Source organism: Polypterus senegalus, chromosome 10, assembly GCF_016835505.1.
Source record: "Polypterus senegalus isolate Bchr_013 chromosome 10, ASM1683550v1, whole genome shotgun sequence".
In the NCBI taxonomy this organism is placed as follows: domain Eukaryota; kingdom Metazoa; phylum Chordata; class Cladistia; order Polypteriformes; family Polypteridae; genus Polypterus; species Polypterus senegalus.
Window position 1 is genome coordinate 32,437,569 of NC_053163.1, and position 21,418 is coordinate 32,458,986.

The 21,418-nt window shown below is 38.5% G+C and overlaps 1 protein-coding gene across 3 annotated transcripts in view; it reads right to left on the reverse strand.

Moving 5' to 3' along the window:
- Positions 1-1,635: 1,635 nt before the first annotated feature.
- sept3 (septin 3) overlaps positions 1,636-21,418 on the reverse strand; it is a 150,364-nt gene continuing 130,581 nt past the window's right edge. For all 3 annotated transcript variants that reach the window (XM_039765650.1, XM_039765651.1, XM_039765652.1), the window contains exons 6-10: positions 16,647-16,764; positions 16,464-16,559; positions 15,361-15,457; positions 9,423-9,474; positions 1,636-7,437 (exon numbers count right to left, since the gene is read on the reverse strand). In XM_039765650.1, the coding sequence (XP_039621584.1) occupies positions 7,299-7,437; positions 9,423-9,474; positions 15,361-15,457; positions 16,464-16,559; positions 16,647-16,764 (502 nt within the window). In that variant the 3' untranslated portion in view covers positions 1,636-7,298. The remainder of the gene's footprint in view (positions 7,438-9,422; positions 9,475-15,360; positions 15,458-16,463; positions 16,560-16,646; positions 16,765-21,418) is intronic.

Sequence of the window (21,418 nt, forward strand, 5' to 3'; positions counted from 1 at the left end):
AAAAGTCATAATTCATTCACTTAATACAGGTTCTTTTGGCAAATTCAGAACACTTTTCACAATAGCAAACTACACATTTTGTACACAAAACTGTAACAACAATTACAAAAAGTACAGTAGCATTATTCTTGTAGCAGCGCTACAACTATACAGCCCCTAATGTCAATTACATACACATATAACACAAAACCTCTAAACACGTCTTTATTGGGTGATATTTTGGGGGTTGTTGGGTGGGGAGGGATATGTGCTATTAAATTTTTTTTCTGAGATATGGCTTTTCACATATCAATGACAAGGTGTTTAAAATGTTTATGCTCTTTAAACAGAAAATACATTTTACATCAGCCTGGATGGGCAAACGGCAAATGTGAGGGAGACAGTGGCAACATGACTGAGCGGAAGTATCATTCAACAAAAGACTTGGTAGCAAGCAGCTACCGGGCTTGTGGTCTGCACAATTCACAAGCCACATAGCTTTAAAGGTAAGGTAAGATTACACAGCATGGGAAGAAGAAGAGAGGAGTTGATCAGAGGCCATTGGGGTTTTAGAGTAATACAATGTTGAAAATGTGCTCAAATATGTGAGTTGTGTTTGTATTATGGAAGGTTAGGGTTAGGGTTAGGGTTATGTGCTCAAATATGTAAGTTGTGTTTGTATTATGGAAGGTTGTACTCTGGGATTGACTTAGCCAGGACCTAAGGACTTAGTCTGAGATGAGTTAACCCTGGATAAAAATGGTTGCATTTCAGGCCAAAGGCTGATTTACACCAATGTGAAAACACAGACACTGTGCAGTCGAACGTACATCTTGGTACTGGATACACATTTAAACCCGTCAACATAATTTAACTGCTTTTGTATGACAAATGAAATTAACTGTTCATGAAATGTAATAATATGTGATAAAATGTGTAATATGGGATGTTTATTTGATGCCCATTCAAGCCCAGATAGTCTTATAAATTGCTTCCATAAAATGTTCTACCTGTAAGTTATTACTTTTGCATTGTATTCAAATCTTTTTCTAAGGTGATGGTGTGCCCTGCCAGCAGATTTGACACTCATAGTACTCTTATAACTGTACATGTCAGCAGTTCTATGCCACTCTACACTCAAGTGGCATTTGAAATGGAGATTTAAGGCAAGAGAAATGTGAAGATTGTGCAGGGTTTGGACAGCATGCTTTACAGGGCCAGTCCTCCCAATCAAACATATGGCTTCTACACTTCAATTTCATATGGCTGTGTGAACAGCAGCGAGTCTGGATCTGTCTGTCCCTCTGTTAGCCAGCATCGGGCACAAGATGGATACCAGGATCAAATGGTGTATTGCAGAGCTTGGGTTTACTGATGCAATTAGTATCCAACTTAATATTTATTCTGGCTTGACTTTACATAGGACATTTCATGTTAAATTTTAAGAAAGGAACAATCAGCTCAGTTTCAAATCACTACTGAAATGCTGCTGCTATGTAAAGTAACACAAGAACAAAAACAAGTTATCTTCCAAACAGTACACTCACGGGAGATGGCCTGCAATTATATCCTTGACTGCTAAAATCCATCTTAATGGAACACAGCATAGAAAGTTTATTTATGTAGGCATAGTGATTTTTCTTTAACATCTGGGAAAATACAAATGATGATGGTGGTGTTTTTTTTTTTTGCTCCTGGCTCTTGGCACCTGGGGTTGACTCTCAGCAGCTTGCCACCAGTGAAGAGTCTGCTTGTGTGTGTGTTTTTTTTCCAGCTTCATCCCCTGTTCCTAAAATATCCATTTTGAATTGACTCTAAAATGACACTAAATGGTGTCCGGTGCTATCAGGGAATTTGGGCTTTCTAACCATATTACTGAATAAACATAGTCAGAAAATAGATGGCTGGATGATATCAACAATAGTGAAAAGAGAACATCATTGAAATAAGAACGCCATTATTAATAAGAAAGTGTGTTGATATTCTGTTTTAACTAAAAAAGGATGATAAGTTTCCATATCAAAGATATGTTGTATACTGTAAAGAGAGGGGTGAATGAAATCAGAGGGTCAGCATTCTCTACACTAAAACTACGCATTGGAATATCAGCTACAGTGGTCCTATTAGTCAGTATACCCCTCTAATTTGTTCTGGCTCTAGGGTCTCATCCAGGCTTGGTGAGCTGCCATCAGATTGCTGTCTGATCAAATCACTGTAAAAAAACAATCTAAAAATTGAAAGCTGTAAAAAGCTAACACATAGTGTGCAAGTGACTTGTTTGAAAGTTATGAAATTGCACACGGCTTGTGGCTACTTAAAGACCAGATATGAGAGTTCTTTAGCTGGAGTCAATATGTCATATTGTGTGTGTAAAAATACTGACACTACTATTGACATACATAAAGCTTTCAATTATTTCATATGTGTGATAAGAAACTCTTGCATTTGATTTTTCGCCTGCCGCTTTATAATTCGCTCTTGAAGGTGGGCAGGTGTTAGGCTCACAAACCTTTGCACGTTGGAGCTCCTCATTATTTATTTTTTTATTGGTTTTTGTTTGCACACTTGTAAAGACAATTTTATTCAAGCCGAGGTCACCACCACTTTAGCTGTCATTTTTTTAGTTGCTTTGTTGCTCTTGTGAACTGAATATATTAGAGCATGGCAAGTTAACAAGAATGATGATATGATGATTAAAGTAATAGCCAGCCATTTCACTGCAGTTATGTCTTCCAAGCTATTTCACTTGGACGGCAGTCCTTTTTAAATAAATATTTAGGTCTGGCCAAAAAAAAAAAAAAAATCCTGTTAGCTAAAGATCTGCTGCAAGGTAGACCTAATGGTACCAAGACTTACAAGTGCATTTTAATCAATAGTCATTCCCTGTGGCTTTTATGAGTAAAAAATAAATGGTACTTGTGCTACATGCTATGCACACACCATTCCACAGAGTTTTCAAACTCACGCTTCACTACACATTTGTAACACTGACAGAGAAGGCTGATTCTGCTCTGCTAGCTGTCGGACACCATTATCCAAGATCATTCAAACTGAAGGGTACACACCTCAAACACTTGGCTTCAGAGAATGACAGCTTCCAATTATAAAACGTATAATTCCGAACCTCAAGATTACCTGCCCTCCATAATATCAATCTGAATTATACAAAAATTGCTGTTAGAAGCAAATGTGATATTCTACAAATTGTGAACATTTTAATATCCCCCAGTCTTACCCAGAGTAAGCAATGGCCCATTTACTCACTCCTATCTACTCATGGCTTTCTAAGAAAAAAATGAAAAGCTATGCCATAAGCTTATGTACAGACTTACAGTCAGCAGGCAGTGTCCACTACTTGAAAACCCCATGGACGGCCACAGCACTGCCCTATGCAGCAAACCGCCACGTTGGACACAGCTGGCTGGGGCTTTTCTAGTCATGGACGGGTTGAACATGCCATGCGGGAATCCATCTGAGGATGAAAATATGCAGAGTACTTTGGTTTGAATTGTTTTAATAACTGCAAGAGATTGCACAGTTTCCCTCTCTGTGACTAATGATTTCAAAATAAATTTGCAGCAAAGGTATACACATTCCCTGTACTGATCAGAGACGTAATGCATTTTTGAGACATCAACTTAGAACATTATTTACCTTTCATGGTTATGTTTGTTTTTTTTTTATAACATAGGGAACAAAAAAAGGGGCAAACTATCTGTCAACCATATATTTTCAAATGTAAAATGCCTGTCCTCTGGCAGATATGTTTCTAAAGTATTAGACATTGCCAGTTAAACAGAAATACTGTTGTTTACAACAATTAGCACCATGAAGACACAGCATAGCCTAAGACAGGGGGGACGGGGAGGTGGGGACAGGTCGTATTGCTTCTGTGTCTAATAAAACCGAGAGTTTTTACTTTGTAGAAATACACTAGACCACCAATAACCATGGCACTGTAAGAGAGACACTTCATCACCTATTCAATGGCCTATTTCTCTGTAATGACCTCTCTCCTCCCTATTGTTGTATTATAATGTTAAGGCCTAACTTGAATTGTCATATCGTAAAAACAATGGCTGCTTGGATTCCAGTTCGGCACTATGAACATTAACTTTTTGGAAAACACTTTAGTTTAGATAGTGCACAAATACATCTATTGCTGATTTATTCTTATGTAACAAGACCTTAACAAAGGCTTCTTTTGGACTTCATCACACTTGATCAGTAGATCAGTTATTCATCTCTTTCCGTTGTAGCAAATTGACATGATGGTAGAATTGCTTGCTAATGTGAAGGATTCACAGGTCTTATACTAAATATGTAATGTCAAGACCACTCCAAAGTGAAGTTCTGTTAGCAGGTCACATTACAGAGATGAATAAACACTTTACTGATAATTTGCAGGTGTTATGAAGACCTAAAGTGTTTCTTAAGGTCTTATTACATAACAGTAAGCGAGTAAGAGATGCTTTTTTGCAGTACCTAAGTTTTGTTTTTCATTTCCATGCTAATAGTTTCTGGTCCTGTAGGATCTGAAGTGGATTTACTATATCAGTTGTATCCCTTCTTCTGCCAACAATATGTAAACCTTAAAGGTGTACATTACGCTTCCAAGAGTTTGGCAAACGGTTTCTAAATATTTTTTCGCGAATGATCATTGGGCAGTACCTCTTATGTCTAGAATTATTTCCAAAGCTACAGTGTTGTTATGCGTCACAGACGAGATACCATTTAGAAGATGATTATTGTCTAGCTCAGAGGATGGGCAGAACGCTGTTAAGCATCAGCATATGCAGTGGGATTTCTTTGAAAACTCTATAACCATTTACTGCAAGTTTCAGAAGCACACGGCAAGGAATGCATTGTTTGAACAGTAATGGAAGTGGCACTAAAGCAGAGCCTACTTTTTTTAAAGTGCTCGTGTGATCTGTGAGTGGCGGAGTGGTGGCTCTGAAGATAGGGATCTGCGCAAGTAATCGGAAGGTTGCCGGTCTGAATCCCGTAAATGCCAGAAGTGACTCTACTCAATTGGGCCCTCGAGCACGGCCCTTCACCTGCAGTATGGTCTGTAATATGCCAGCATTACACTTAGGGTGCCCAGATTTTCAATAAAATAATCTAGGAGGCAGCAGACAATGTGGTTTAGTGCTTAGATGAGGGTCTTAATTTGGTTGGGTGATTAATAGTGATTTACACATTTTGTTTTCTGTTTTATATTCTCTGCTAATTGCTGATATAATACTGATGACAACTGCACAGAACTTGAAGCAGACTCTGCATGACCACTCAGATCATGTAGACTGTTGTGGTCAGATTACAAGGTAGTAAACACAAAAATACTAATCAAAATCTCTGAAATTGTACACTTTAAAATATTTAGAAATGCTACTGACAACATTCCTGATAATTTTCCTGTAATTTACAAGTGCCAAATTTAAAAATGATCACTTAGTAGCTCGGGAGGCTGGGCTGGTTGTTATTTCTCCGAAGACTTGAAGCATTCCTACACAACTAATTATCTGCTAGTTCTCTCAATGGCAGAGGCTGTGTTTTGCAATCACATGGCATATGATTGGTCAATTTGAAAAGAAGCGATGTGATTGGTTGTTAAGTGCAATGCGGTGCACAGATACACAGCTACAAAAGCACCTTGCACAGTGAAATTTCCAGATAAGCAAGCTCATTAAGAAGTCAGTCACAAGTAAAGACATAAATTGAAAATGATCTGTAGGATTGTGCTGATAAACCTAATTATGTTGTTACTGCAAAAACAATGGGATCTGTTAGTTTTATTTATAATCATTTTCTTAACCTTGCATCTTACCTGTAATCAGTACCCTTTTTTAATCAGTAAAGCTGCTGCTTAAACAGGAGGCAATTAACATGTAGACATTCAATTATTTACTAGAAGTATGCAAAAAGTAAAGGACAGCAAAATATTAATAAGCAAGAAAATGAACAGAATGAAATGAAGGAGAAAGTACTGACTCCTGATAGCTTTGATGACGCTATTCATATTTTAGAATTTCACAAAAAAAAAAAATTCTACTGCTCTGTGCTGTATATTTCTGCATCTACAGATTAAGTGCAGAAACAATTAATCTATTTAAATAGGGGGTCAATTTAGCTTGTCAATAAGATATTGTTTGGAAGAAAAACCTACAGCCACAAAGACTAAATAACTTTTTGCATAATGAAAAAAGTGAATTATGATTACATAGCTAAGAGCCTTTTTGATACAGTTGAGTTTTCCTTTATAACTAATAAAAGCTGCAGGTTTTTAAATTGCTTGCATTAATTGTTAAAATGTCTTGTAAATGTTTATGAGCTTTTTAGTTTAACTTTTGTCAATAGCAGTAAATGGTTAAAAAAAACATATTTTAGATCTTTGCTAAAAGGAAATTTAACTATGTTGGTTTGACTGAGATTCCCAGCGCTCACATTAGTAGCAATGAGCAAACAATGGCGAAAATGGCATCAACATCTGGCGAGAGATTGAAGCAAATGCTCCAAGTAAAATACTCCGTGAACAACGTTTAATATATTATTGCTGAATTGGACTCAGACTTGTCAGACTTTGATTTTGGTGCAAGTAATCGAAAATGAAAGCGAGGTACCAGCATCAGCTGAACGTGGCGCTGGACACGTTCATGTAGCTGCCACTTACAGTGACAAGAGGTACAAACCACATTGCGCTATTCTGCGACTGCGGCTACCACTGCCCGTAAGCAGCTCAAGCAGCATCAGATGTTTTGTATTGATTTATATATGAAACCATTGCTTTGTGTGCTTTTGGGAAAAGATATTCAGCCCTCAAAGAATTAATGAAAAATACATTTTAAGAATGGTGTTTCAGTGAATTTGTTATAGAGCCAATGGTTATTGGAGGTCTAGTGCATAACAGTTTTACAATACATTAACAGTTTTGAATGCAATGTCCTCTAAACAATGTTACTGTGTTGGCATGTATGTTATTATTTTGGATACAGGAAGGTAAACCAAATAATTATTTTGGAACTCAGTTTCTGTGTGGTTGGAGATGTTTAAGACCTGAAAAATTAACTGAAGCTCAGCTTTCATTAAGTGTGGAAAGATGAAAAAAAAAAAAAAACATTTAAAAAAATATATCTGAGGATTTCTTTTGGCCTAGGAAAACAAGCTCACTTCCCGCATACATACATGCACTTCCATTTAGATACACAGATAAAAGTGTTCAGTAAAAAAATTTGGGAAGACGCTGCAGGTGCAGTGAGGGAAAAGGGTGCAGGGTCAATGGTTGGGGCTTGGGTCGAGGGGGTTGGTAACAGGCCTCCTGTTCACAAGTTGCTCTCGTGCTGTTCTTCTGAGTCGGGATTATTCACAGGTGGCAGCCCACCATTGTCATTCAGCCTCTTGGCACGGTAGGTTTCGTAGTGGATGTTGTGGGTCACTTCTTTCAGATCTTGCAGGTGGGACCTTAGTGCAAAAGGAAAGTAAAAAATCTTAATCCTCAGCATTAACATTCTGCAGCTGAAGTGCTCACTAAATCCCTTAATGAATCAGTGGGTGGTGCGTTATCTTGTAAACTCTCATCTGTCAGCCGCTTTATAAACCACGTTCATCGAATGTTCAGAAATGGACAGCTGCACCACCTTTCTGTCTAATTTACTCAGCTTTCTCACGGCTGCAGTAGAGACGTTTAGCTGATTTAATCAAGGGTCAGAAACCACACTACAGCCTGATCCTGTCATTCTTACAACCTGGATTTGTCTGATAATTGGTTTGATTTCAGCAGGTACTGAAACAACAGTGTAGCGCACACACTGGACATCTGTCTTAATACAGAGGTGTGTTGCACCTCAAGCAGTCAAGCCTGCAACTTATGAAGCTCTACAGCCCTATAAACAAGTTTGCATAAATAACCTAAATTTATTCAGTCTACAAACTGTGTGGGCTTTGACGTCGCAGACTCTTACATGCATCAAAGAAATTAAGTACAGTTAAAGATAAATAGCTCCTTTCTTTGTAGAATGACTGCAGAGATTACAGCAACTTTTCATTCTGCCTGTTGAAGCTAGTCACACAGGATCATTTATTAAACAATTATCTACATTTGATCCTGTGTCATTACACACCTATTATCTTCTACCTTAATGATGCATTCCACATTTGAAGTATCCATCTGTTTTCCAACCACTTAACACTGAAAATATACAAAAATATGCCATCTACACTACCGATCAAACGTTTTAGAACATTTAACGTTTAGGTAAATCTAAAATGAAAGTTTAGGCTAAGTTAGCAATTGGAAAAAAAAAGGAAATTTCAGAATATTACAAATTGGCTTTCGTCAGGGAACAACTAATACAGATGTTCTGCAGCAATTCAAGTAAATTAAGCCTTGCAAGATGAAGCAAACAATTTGCACAGGTGTCCCAATTTCTGTTGATTACTTAAAACCTCTCTGTCTGTCTTTAAGCCAAGTTCTAGCAGACTGTGTTACTACACCCTCTGCAGTACTACTTGGACAATATGACACTGAAGAAAGTTGTAAATTCCAAATGATAATAAGAAAATGGCAAATTAAAAAAGGAAATGAGGCAGAGCATTATTACCCTTAGAAGTGTCGGCCTTTACTTTAGAGAAATTGCAATAAAAATCCAAGTGTCCATGAGTCTAGTGAGGTCCTACACAATCCAAAGGCAATTGGAAACTGGAAGAAACTCTGATTGGAAGAGATCTGGCAGAGCCAAAGTCACAAGCCAATTAGGAGACAAGTTTCTGTGGGTCACCAGCTTGCGTGACGGGCACCTAACAGCACAACAGCTACAAGCACAGCTTAACAGCGGTCAAAAAAAGTAAGTTTCAGTTTCTACTGTTAATTGCTGCAGAACATCTGTAGGTTGTAACCTGTTAGTTTCTCCCTGAAGAAGGCCCATTTGTAATATTCTGAAATCTCCTTTTTTCAGTTTTTGCTAACCCTAAACTTTAAATTTAAACCTCTGTCAGTTTACTCATTACATTTTCACCATTTTAGGTCATTCATTGCATTTCAACTGATTAAATTGTTCCAAAACTTTTGACTAGTAGTGAATAATTTTTAATTCCTTACTGCAGCCGTACATTTACAGGCCTGGTTTTTTTGAGAAAGATCAAACCAAGGATGCTTTCAGTTAGACCCTATTATTCCAGAGGCGGCTGACAATAAACATAGCCATTTTAAAATTGATTCCTGGTCTACGTACTGTAAAGTCAAGTAACTTTCAGTTATAAACTATAAGAAGTCAAGTACCTGAAATCAGGAAGTTTTTTTTTTTTCTTTTTAATATAAACCACTCAGTCAACACAAAATGTCATTTTAGTTGTCTTTATCTGAAACTGTTCGGCAACCATGACTGGAAAAAAAACCTTTCATTTCCAAGGAACAAAAGATAAAAGTGTAAAATTGTGGTAATTCTGACCTGATTAAGAAATCTCGCAGAAGACCAAACTCGCAGTGATTCAGGTTTTCAACTGAGGAGACACAACATAGGACAACACAATTAAAGAGATTTTCAGGCCTGACTCGGCTACATTAGCATTTCACTATGCACAATGTATATCATAAATTTCTAAATACTTTTCTTACATTACAAAGTTGCATTGGTTTAGGAACTGTAAATATAGCAAAAAGGTAATGGAGGTGCAGTGGATAACACTGCTACCCCACAGCTTCTGGGTTTGGTTCCTGCCGCATTGCTACGCGTGGAGTTGGCATGCTCAACCCTTGTTGACGCTGATTTTTTTTGTGATTTGCTTTTACATCCAAAAACTGTCAAAATAATTTAAAATATAAAATTTTACCAGTGAGCACTTGTGTGCACATTAAGACTACCCTGCAAAAATAGGGCATCCCATCCTGGGTGGTTTGCTGTTTTACTTTCAAAGGTACAAAGTGTGACTATATAATGGAGAAAGCAAATTTAATGCTTGAATCGATGGCTGATAGCAAAGGTTTACTTTTTCTGGGTTCTGGCACAATGGAAATTTTGTTACCTTCATTGTGTTCTGTTTAAAAGTCTGTTTATTTTAATCTACTAGGGGGCTTCGGATACACACTTAAATTATTTTTTTTTCTTTGAATTGTTGCTATTTCATTAGTTTCACTTTTTATTTCAAAACTTCTGTAAAAACAATATTTGGAATCTTTCGAGTCCCAATGTGCTGAATCTTTTTAACGAGGTCAGTGAGACTTGTGTTTAATGACTTTATACCATAATTCAGGATAGGTGTCTCTGTTTGGAATTTCAGCACAGACAAAACGATCTTCATCATCAGCAGTTAATCATTTTTTTTGCAAAGTAACCAATAAATGCATGTGAGGTAAACTCTGACTCTGAACATTTACATACTTCTGACATGTCACCTATGTCCATATATTCGATCTCTATTCGCCTTTTCGTTATTTCTCCGAGTAATAATTTCTCTTTCTTTGCGCTAATGCGATGTTTATTTTCTTTGTTTTGACCCTGTCGTTTTTTTCTGCTTTCATATTCTGTATCTTGCTCCGCATGTGTTTCGCGGCTACATTTTTTATTTTTTAGTCTTTTGAATTCCAGTTTTCATTTTCTCTAACCTGCTCTGCATGTGTTTGGCCCTCTTGTTTTTTTAACCTTTTTACGATGCTTTACTTTGTTTTCTACTCTGTTTTTTATTTCTGACCTCACTTTATCCAGCTTTTGTTTCAATGATTCCTGGTCCGTGGTGATTATTTTCCCTTTTTTGAGTAATAATTTCTGTTTGTTTGTGCTACTGCTACTGTATTACTCTATAACCTGATCTTTAGCCGAGGATAATGTCCTGTCAGTACTGGGGCACACAATCATCAGAGTGACAGTGTAACAGCAAAGTTCTAATTCTTTAAAACATTATCTTACTAATCCTTTTAACCAGTTGTTTGCTCGTCGTTCTTTTTGTCTTTTCGTGCATAATTTGAAACTAATGTGTTTGCTTTTAAATTGAAGTTTACTGACTAATGCTGTTTTTCTTTTGCTTTTTTGCATTAAGTTAGGTTTGTGATGCAGAAAAAGTAGGAATTTACAAATCTGAGGGATTTATTACTTATCTACTGACTTTACTTTCCTTCAGCATAGGCTTTAAAGAAATCAAATAGGGTATGGACTTTGTGCTAAGAAAACAAATTAAGCTTACTGAAGAATCCTTGAAATTTGTTCAAATTTGTCAAGTCATCTCTATGTTATTTTTCTTGAAGTGAGTCATTTCTTAATATCACAGATTAGATAAATCTGTGGATATATTCAGATTTCTCTATGAGCCAGGTAACTTTGCTGGCTTCTAAATCATGGCATTAAACATTAGAAAACTGTTTTGCCTGGCACATGCCCTGGGGAGCACTACTAAAAGCAATTGATTTTTTGCAGAGTTTAGGCAGAGTTGCTGACAACAATGGCATACATCACTTTAAAAACAGAAGACAGTTTAAAGGATTGAATAATTGTAATTCTCTGCCAGACCAGGGGTTAGTGTTGTACTCTAAATTTTTCTCCTCTTTCCCACTGCAGACCAACAGAAGAACCCATCTCTTAAAGGATTCACTTCTGTTTCCGTTACTGCCTCCAAATAATATTACTTCCACCTCCGGTCCCTCTGAACTCACCTCTTCCTGTCAGCCTGCTTTATAACTGCCATTTTTTGCCTGTATACCACAGTTCTGTTTTGGACTTGTGTCTGTGAAGACCTCTTGTGACTTAAAAGTCAACTCAGTCAACTTTTGTCAAGTAAACAGGATGGCTACCTCAAACCTTTTTTCTTTGTCTGCTCTGCTTATTTTACAGGCTGTATCATCAGTAGTCCACAAATTAATCCATGATTTAGGAAATCATAGTGGCTTCTTGAATTTTTTGCAGGTTCCCCACTTTTAGTTACATCTAAATGTCTGGATTAACTATGGGTCTTCTCCCAGTTTCAGGTCATGTTGGTTGACCACCTTGTGATAATTGTAGTTTCCAACATGTAGCTGCCATGAGACACTCAGGTCCTCACTGTTCTGAAAGGGTGATCTATTTATTTTAATTTGGGGATGCCAGGAATGCACCCAACCTTGCCTTGGCATGCTTAAACTCACGCACAGGGGCACTTAATACAGCAACCCAGTAAATCAGTGATAAAGAATATATTAAATTAACAATGACAGCAAACACAATTGAAGAAAAATTGAAAACACAGGAACCTAAATAACTCAAATTAGATAATTATTGAACTAACACAAAACAAATGAAACCTGGCAAAACACAAAGCAAAAAAATGTTAAAGGTAAACACACACAACACAGTCCAGTTCCACAGATGCAGATGAGGGTGATGAATGGAATGAAACTCTCTATGAACAGCCTCCTGAATATTATGTAAAGTTTTGACCTACCATGTTTCAGTTGCAAGTGAAGATTTCCAAAAGTTTAAAATCCCTGAACAAGGGCATTTTTCAACTCGGACAAAATCAAATGATAAAGCAGGAACAGATCAAGAACATAAATCCAGAGAAAACTGTAATCCGATGGGTGTAATTGTAATCCAATTGTGGAGTGAAGCATTGAAACAAAAAGATAACCAAACAATTGCGATTTCACTAATGGCTTCTTACAGCTCCTTGTTTTAAGACGTTAAAAGTAGAGCCTCGTAATGCAATTTACAGTCCATTTAATTAGAGCTGCTGCATTCCCCACCCCCCAGGCAAAGCTTCAGGTTGGCGATGATGACAACAACGTCTTAAGTTTTTTGGTTGTCGTCAATCCCTACTCAATGGAACAAGTTACCAAACCTTTTTTGATTCAAAATGGTGGTTGGGCTGAACCATTCAGGAGTCACTTTAGCTGTAAATTTATCAGAGGCTTTTGAGAGTGAATGTTTCCCTTACCCTGATCCAAATTTTGTTACCAACCAAGGCTTGTGTTTCAGGGTGTACCACCAAAATTGTCTTGACTGGGCTTTCATAATCCTTTCCTTCTTTTTTTTGTGGAATATGGTGGATGGTCTGGAGCAGTTCATGCAGAGGTGTGTCTGGTTTGTGAGGATTGTGACCAATTCCCTTTTCAAAAGGACAATTAATCTGTCTGCCTTGAGCTAATGCAGGGGTCTCATCTGTAACCTCATGCATAGCCACGTGCAATGTGAAAACAGAGTTTGAACATCCGTTTTGCCCACTTCTGAAGATGGTCTCTGATGAAGGATGTAATCATTGTCTTCAGGATCCAGTTCACCTGCTCAGTGCGACTAAGCTGGGGTTTGTATATGGTAGTCTTCAGGTGGACTGTTTCCAGAGTTCTGGAACGGCAGATCCCTTTCAGTTATGATGTTCTTTGGCACCCCATTCAGATAAATATCTCATCTCTCAGGATGGAGCAGATCTTTTTTTCCATGGCATTAGCCAGTTTGAATAGCATCACCCACTAGGTAAAATAAATCACAACCACCACTGGAAGGTTCTCCCAGTTCTTACTGTTAGGAAACGGTTCCATTAGGTCCACACCTAGACACTCCCCTGGTAGTGTAATAGACACTGGTTGTAACTGTCTAGAGGAGAGACCAGGTGGGGTCTTGTATTGCTGACAGGTAGTACATGTCTAGACATGGAACCAGACGTATTTGTGTATCACTGGTCACTATGCCACCTCAAGGATGTTAAACCAGTGTTTTTGTGCATATAAGATAACCAAAAACAGGTTGTTGTGGTAGTGTTGTTGGAACTTGGGCATGTATATCCCCGACACTACCAACTGATGATGGTAACCCCAATCTTTTTATGGTACACAGCAATACATTTCCCCCTTAAATACCTTATAATGTTTGCGGCCAGTGCTCTTCTCAGGAACCTCTATCCATCTCTGACATATATGGGACTGGTGGCATGAAATTGAACAGTGTCCTGCATGTTTAGGGGAAGATCAGGCCAAGGGTTTGAGGCCACAATCACACTTATCACAGATGCCTGCCCATGCACCCAAGAGAGCATGTCTCACACAACAAATTAGCACAATCCTTTCGATAGAATACCCTGAACGCAAGCTGTTGGAGGTGCAACACCATCCTCATTAGACTGTTCTTCAGGTCTACCCTGACCCACTCAGCTGACACCACATGGCCAAAGAAGGTCAGATAGTCCTGGAGAAATCTACACCTTTTAAAGTTGAATGTCAGGTTAGCCTTGTGAAGTTGCTGGGAGACATTGCCTAGGTCCTTCAGGTGTTGTTGGACAGATGGGGAGAACACAATGATAACTTTGGTGTAGACAAGGCAGTTCTCCCCAGTGATCCCCTGGAGGACCAGTTCCAATAGCCTTTGGAATGATGCCCCTGTGTTTTTATGGCCAGATGGCATTACTTGGAACTGAAAAAGTCCTTCTGGGGTGAAGAAGGCCATCTTCTCAAAACTCTCCCTCCCTATCCTCATCTGCAAATACCCAGACTTCGGATCCAGGGAGATGAGCCCTGTTGCCCCATGCAAAGACTCCAGCATGTCATGAACAAGTGGCATGGTGTAGGCATCATGATGGGCCTTCTTGTTCGGGTCCCTATAGTTGACACAAAATTGGTAGGACTCATTGGAATTTTGTACAAGCACTGCAAGAAGTCCACGGTGATGTGGAAAGCTCAGTCAACCTTTCTGGTCAACTCACTCTTTGATTACTGTTCTTTTCAGAAGTAATGAACAGGGACTTGGTCAACTGTGTAGATGTGATAACACACCACATCACTTCAACCCATTTGTTCATCCACAACGAAGGCCACCTCCTAAGCATAGGCTGAACAACCTCTGGCTGTTCATCAATCGCCTTCTCTACAGGGCAAGAGCCATCCACCACTTGCACAGAGTAGTAATGCAAGTTAGACCAAACCAGATTGCTCCGAGCCTTCATCTTGAATCAATGGAGATCATTTTCAACAACTCATATTCCAGTCTTAATAGGTGAATGGTGGGTCCTGCAGACATTAGTTAGATAATTTGTAATAATAAGAGGACTGATGGTTTGTCAGTCTTCAAGGACAAACACTTTAGTCTCCCAGTGCATCCCGTGAAAGAACAGCCACCGAGGATCTTTGCTCTTTGCCCCATGTGCCCTTTCATCAGCAAGAAAGAACTTTCCCTAAGTTGCTCACGAGAGATTAAATGTGTTGCCAGTGTTGCATCCTGTTTCACATTGTTACTGTTTTAAGTAATATAGTGCCCTAATAAAAAATAAAAATTGTAAAAATAGGTCTTGGAAAATAATTGATGATTAAAATAGAAGGAAAAATGGATTTGATCATCTATAGATGGTGGTGATCTGATAAATGTACCTCACAGCAAAAGTTTTTCAGCTGCTATATCCCATTTTGTGCATGATACAGCTATATAGAGTTTTTACCTTCAACAACTCCCCAAGGTGTCTTCCGCCCAAGTACCCTTTTCCCATTGACCTGGTACTCTTTGTCGCTACCTACTACAGCAAAAGGCATCATCTCCTGCAGAAGTTAGAAAAAGAAAAAAAGGTTAGAGAAGTGAAATGTATTTTACTTTCCATTTAGGATTTTTACAGGTACATTAACAATCTTTATATAACTTTTATTAGAAAAAGAAGCCACCTGCCATTCCTTTAACATAATTCTGCAATTGTCAGAATGGACAACCAATTGTGAGTGCTTTTTTATTTTGTCATTTACAGATTCAGTGTAGCTTCTCTACACTGATTGTTGGGATTGTGTTAGCTGCGAGGTTCGTGTGTGCACTCCTTAAGCACACACACACACAGGTAAACTGTTGAGCTAAGCATTCTTGCATTCATGAGGCATTATGGGAATCTGCATTTAAGGGCACAGATCACGCAAGCTAAGTTCTCTGCATTTTTTAAATCTTTTCTCAAAACTGCAAGATGGCATCATTGTGATATTATTCATGTTCTGAGAGACATTTGCAAAGTTTATAAAGGTGTTTCAATACCTTGTGTTGGAGATCTGTTTAGCTGTCATTAATGACTATCAGATACATAAAAAGAAAAAAGGCGAGGTGAAATAGCGTCACTCATGGTCTTTCAATCTGGACATTTTCAGTAAATGAGTCCAGTAGATTAATCAGTAACTGACATATCACAGAATGTTTTAAGATAGATTATTTCAAAAATTTGCTAATTTTTTTTTTTTTAAAAAAGGGTCTATTTAAATTAAAAAAAATAGTTTAGCACGTTCTAATTGAAATATCTCACAAAGTGACAAATCCTCTGGAAGAATAAGTTTACCATGATTTCAATGAAATTGGTCCACTGGGACCCAAGTTCTTTCTGGTGGACAGAGAAACAGTTGTTTACATGAGAAAATCCAAATCACAGGATTATCCAAACACGCAGATTCCATGTCATCAAGATATTTGAGCTTTACATAAGGGAAGTCATAATGATATCCAGAAAGGTGGCTTTTTTTTTTTTAAAGTATTTCTGAAAGCTGTTAGTACATCAAAGCTGTTAGTACATCATACCCGGATTTTGTCATTTTCTGCCTTATCCTCCATATCTTCATCAAATTCTTTTTGGGGGTAAAACTCAATGCCATTGATCTCCAGTTCTTTACGGACCTGTGAGCATGAAGTGTCAGTTAGTACTGTTCACCGGTAGCAATTTGGGTGGCCACACTTTATACAGTTTAGCTAAGAAATTCCTACCCGCTGCTTGAAATCATGTTTCTCCTCCACCGTCATGGTGTCAGACTTAGCAATGACTGGAATGATATTAACCACCTTACTCAGGTGCCTCATGAATTCCACATCCAGCGGCCGCAGTCTAAGGAAAAAGAAAAGTGGTAGACATTTTGAAGAAAACAGTAATGAAAGATAGAGCTGTGAGAAACAACAAATACCGTACTTAAGCTTAATGTAAAAACTGAATACAGTGAGAACTGCAGTGTGTGGAACATTTTCGACTGGGCAGGTGCCAGATATCGAAATTCATTGGATATTAATTAATATAATGGACACAGAAAACTGCAGACACCAGGGAACTCTTTGCACAAAAACAATGCAAATGCTGAAATTAAACTCATGAAGACGGCAAGAGTCATTCAAATTGGCAAACTTTCTTATTGTGGGGGGAAAAAATAGAAGCCTTAGTCCCTAAAGCAAATACCAGCAGTCCTAAACAAAATAATTTGCTTTTATTCTTTATTTCTTATATGTAGATAAAGTACAGGTTATTGATTCTTGTGGCCTTTCTCTCGGAAATAAGATACTATCTGTTACTTAATTGATCGACTAATGTAACCTGACCGTGCGGCAATAGAAAAGTACCAGCGAAGAGGGATGTGAACAATAAAATAAAACAAAAATGAACAAAAGATGTAAAAATTAATTTTTTTAACAGGAAAAAAATAAATAAAGCCTGCAGACGATCCAAGTGTATGGGAAACTCTGCTATAAAATCAAAAAACATCTGACTTCCAAAGTGCAGTTTAAAAGAAAATATTATAAACTAGAGAGGCACCATGGAATGGACCTGGCCAGATTTCTTTGTTATAACATAACTTGCTTGTCTGTTTATGAATTATTTTTTTTCTGCTGGTTGAAAATCATAGCTACTGTATGTATGCGAGAATAAGCTAAAGAAACAGCTTTTGTTTGGTGGCAGTGTAGCAAGAGGTTAAAAAGCACATCAATTTTTAATTTAAAAGGTGCAGCCACTGGGTTACTCTTCATTTAGATTTCTAAACAGTGAACCTTTAAATATCCCTACTGTTACTTCTGCTTGTGGTAGTGAGGTACACCTCTAAAACAAAGAACAAGCTTACTTTCCTACACTACTGTTCCTAAGTCCGCCCCTATTTTACTGTGCTTGGCATCCTTACCATGCCACCATCTTGGTGAGATTGGCCTTTTTCAGTTGATATTCAGTTCCTATAAAACATGCTGACCCTTGGACGTATTAGCATTTTATTGTTATACTACACTGAATCTATTCATTTGGCTTTTTGGCATCGGCCAAGAGAAAAAGGCTCTTAAAGTGAAAACAGATTGCTGCAAAATGATCTAAATTAGTTACAGATATTAAACACAAAAGAATTGATCGCCTCAGTATTCACCGCCTTCAAGTCAGTATGTAGTAGATTCAACTTTGGCAGCCATGACAGCCTAGAGTCAATGTGTGGAGGTCTGTATCAGCTTTGCATTTCTGCCCATTCTTCATTGTAAAACTGCTGAAGCTCCATAAGGTTTCATGGGCATCCTGAGTGAACAGCCTTTTGCAAATGCAGTCAGAAACACTTGATAGGATTGAGACCTGGTCTCTAATTAAGAAACTCCAGGACATTAACATTTCTGTTTTTCAGCCATTCCTGTGGAGCTGTGGCTATATGCTTGGTGGCATTGCAGTGGCCTGCTGGGAAACAAATCTTCTCCCAAGGCACAGACTGCATCTGGTTTTCCTCCAGGATGTCCCTGTATCTTGTTGCATTTATTTTCTCCTCTACCATCAGAAGCCTTCCAAGGTCAGCTGCAGAAAAGGTATCCCTACATCATGACACTGCCATCTCCATGCTTCACAGTGGGGATGGTGTGTTTTTTTAATAATTTATAGTGTTTGGCTTGTTAGTCTGTTAGCCAGAATACTTCATTTTAGTCTTGTTGGACAACTAGACTAAATTCCAGCTGACTTCAAAGTCTTCCATGTGCCCTGTGGCAAATTCTAGGTGTCATAAGTGTATTTTTGTTTTTTTTTTTAACAGATGCTTTGTCTTTGCCACCCAGGCAGAAGATGATGAATGCACCCAATCTCCAATCTCTTGTACTGTAGCTTGTTACTCCTTTGGAGTTCTCATAGGTTTTTTTGGTGGCCCTTCTTGCATGATTGCTCAGCTGTTGTGATTGGCCTACTCTGGGCAGATTTATAGCTGTGTCATACTCTTTTCATTTCTTAATGATTGATTTAACTGGACTCCTAGGTATTTTCAGTGTCTTGAATATTTTCATGTAGCCATCACTGGATTACTTGTTGAGAGATTTACTTACTTCAGCAGTGACATTAATGTCTCTGGTGACTGTTCCTATGACGTCAGTAGACAGATTGGGAGAGCATGGGGGATCATGAGGTTGCCGGAAAGGGGTGTGGGGTGCCCCGCGATATCTATGCAAAAGGACGAAGGTCCAAGTCTTTAGAGTCCTGGTGCTGCCTGTTTTGCTATATGTTGGCGAGACATGGACGCTATCTAGTGATCTGAGATGAAGACTGGACTCCTTCAGTACTGTGTCTCTTTGGAGAATCCTTGGGTACCGCTGGTTTGACTTTGTGTTGAATGAGCAGTTACTCACAGATTCTCAAAGGAGGCACATTACCTTCATTGTGATGGAGTATCAGTTACAACACTACGGTCATGTGGCGCGATTCCCAGAGGGTGCTCCAGCTCACAGGATCCTCACTGTTGAGGACTTGAGTAGCTGGACCTGGCCAAGGGGTCGCCCACATAACACCTGGTTGCAGCAGATAGAAGGTCATTTCTGGAGGGTGGGACTGGGCCGCGTGTCTGCCTGGTGTGTTGCTATCCAGGATCCCGAGCTGTTTTGTTGTGTGGTGGGTGCAACAACACGCTTTACCAGTGTATGCTCCTCAACCTGACCTGATCCGGCTAGCGAATACAGAATTATGTCATGAAAGGTACCATTATATAAGCATAGATAAGCGTTTCTGATCTGTCTTTAGATACAGTTTCAACCACAGTTATCATATTCAAGGATGCCAATGCTTCTCGTTGTAGCATCAGAAACAATGAGGATATCACGCCTGGATAAAACATATGCCCATACTTAGCACTTACTATACTTTCTAGCATAAAAAAAATCCTCAAATGGGATGGTGAAAAGTAATTTCAGAAAAAAGAATTGTGTTCCATCAGGGACATACACCTATTTCAGAAAAGAGTGTACTAAATTATCCCTGTGTCGAGTCCAGTTAATATGACACTAACCAGCAGCCATACCACATGCACTTCAGAAGAGGTCATGTACCTGAACCTAAGCACAATTCAGGCCCAGCCAATGCTGGGATGGGAGACCATCTAGGAAAAGCTTGGGTTGCTAAAGGGAGCGGTGTTGGCAAGTCCAGCAGGGGTTCTTATCCTCTCGTCTGAATGTGGATCCCAATGCCCCAGTGCAGTGATGGATACACTGTGCTGTAAAAATGGCACTGTCCTTCGGATGAAATATAAAACCAAGTTCCTGACTGTCTGTGGTCATAGAAGTTCCCTGGGTGTATCCCAATGTCGTGGCTAAACTGCCCACCATGGACTGGTCATTCTGGTCCTTTAATCACCCCCTGTCTCTGACTGTCTGTCTCTCTCATCACTTCACCACCTAACGGTTAATTTGTGGTGAGCATGCTGGTGTAAAAATGGCTTCTGTCGCATCATCAAGGTGAATGGTACACATTGGTGGTTGAAGTGGCTCCCCACTCACTGAAGCGCTTTGAGTAGTGAGAAAAGAGCAATATAAATGTAAAGAATTACTGTATATACTTGCATTTAAGTTCTCCCGCGGATAAGTCAGGGTTTGATTTTACCATATGATTTCCATTATTTTATAATGTCGGTCGTATAAGTCCAATGTGGAAAACTCATTCTACTGGTCCAAGGGATTATGATATGCTAACGCCCACCTGAGAGAGTAATCTTGGAGCACACTGCCTTTTTTTCTATGTATTTCTATGCATTGTGTGACCACACGGTAATACCCAAACTACGTTGTTTTCCGATGCAACGTTTGCACTGATTTGTGTTTTTTGTATCTCATACCCTCATTTACCTTTATCATAAGACCATCCCTTATCTAGGAAGAAGCATTCGATCAGAAGAAAATATGAAGCTGGTTTTAAATTAAAAGTCGTTGAAGTGGCGAAAGAAATTGTTAACTAAGCTGCTGCAACAAACTTTGATGTGTCTGAGAAACTGATGTGAGATTGGAGGAAGCAAGAAGATGTAAAAAAAATGTAAGGGTCACATTTTTGAACGGGCGTATAAGTCAGGGTCTGATTTTATGATCGATTTTTTGGGTTTCAAGAACCTTCTTATATGAGAGTATATATGGTATTTATTATTATTATTATGATGATGATGATTATTATAGCAAAATTCTCCTCAAGTGCAGTGTAATAACAGGTGTACTAAAGAAATATTCTTTAGTCTTACTGACAAATTCAGCTTAGTTTAATCTGATAGAAACTTAATATGTCTTCTAATGGTAGATAGTTTAGGTAAGGAAGTGTTATGGTATATAAAATCTACAAATTATTCTATATATTTTTATTATATTTTGCTCAATCCCAACAAGATGAATTCAGATGTAGGAGGCATTATAATAAAAAGGCATATCCTCTTCCCATACACCTCACTTTTATAACGGTTGTTCACAGCATAGTGTTAAAATGGCTTTACAGCCTGGGAAAGAAAGACTGAGCC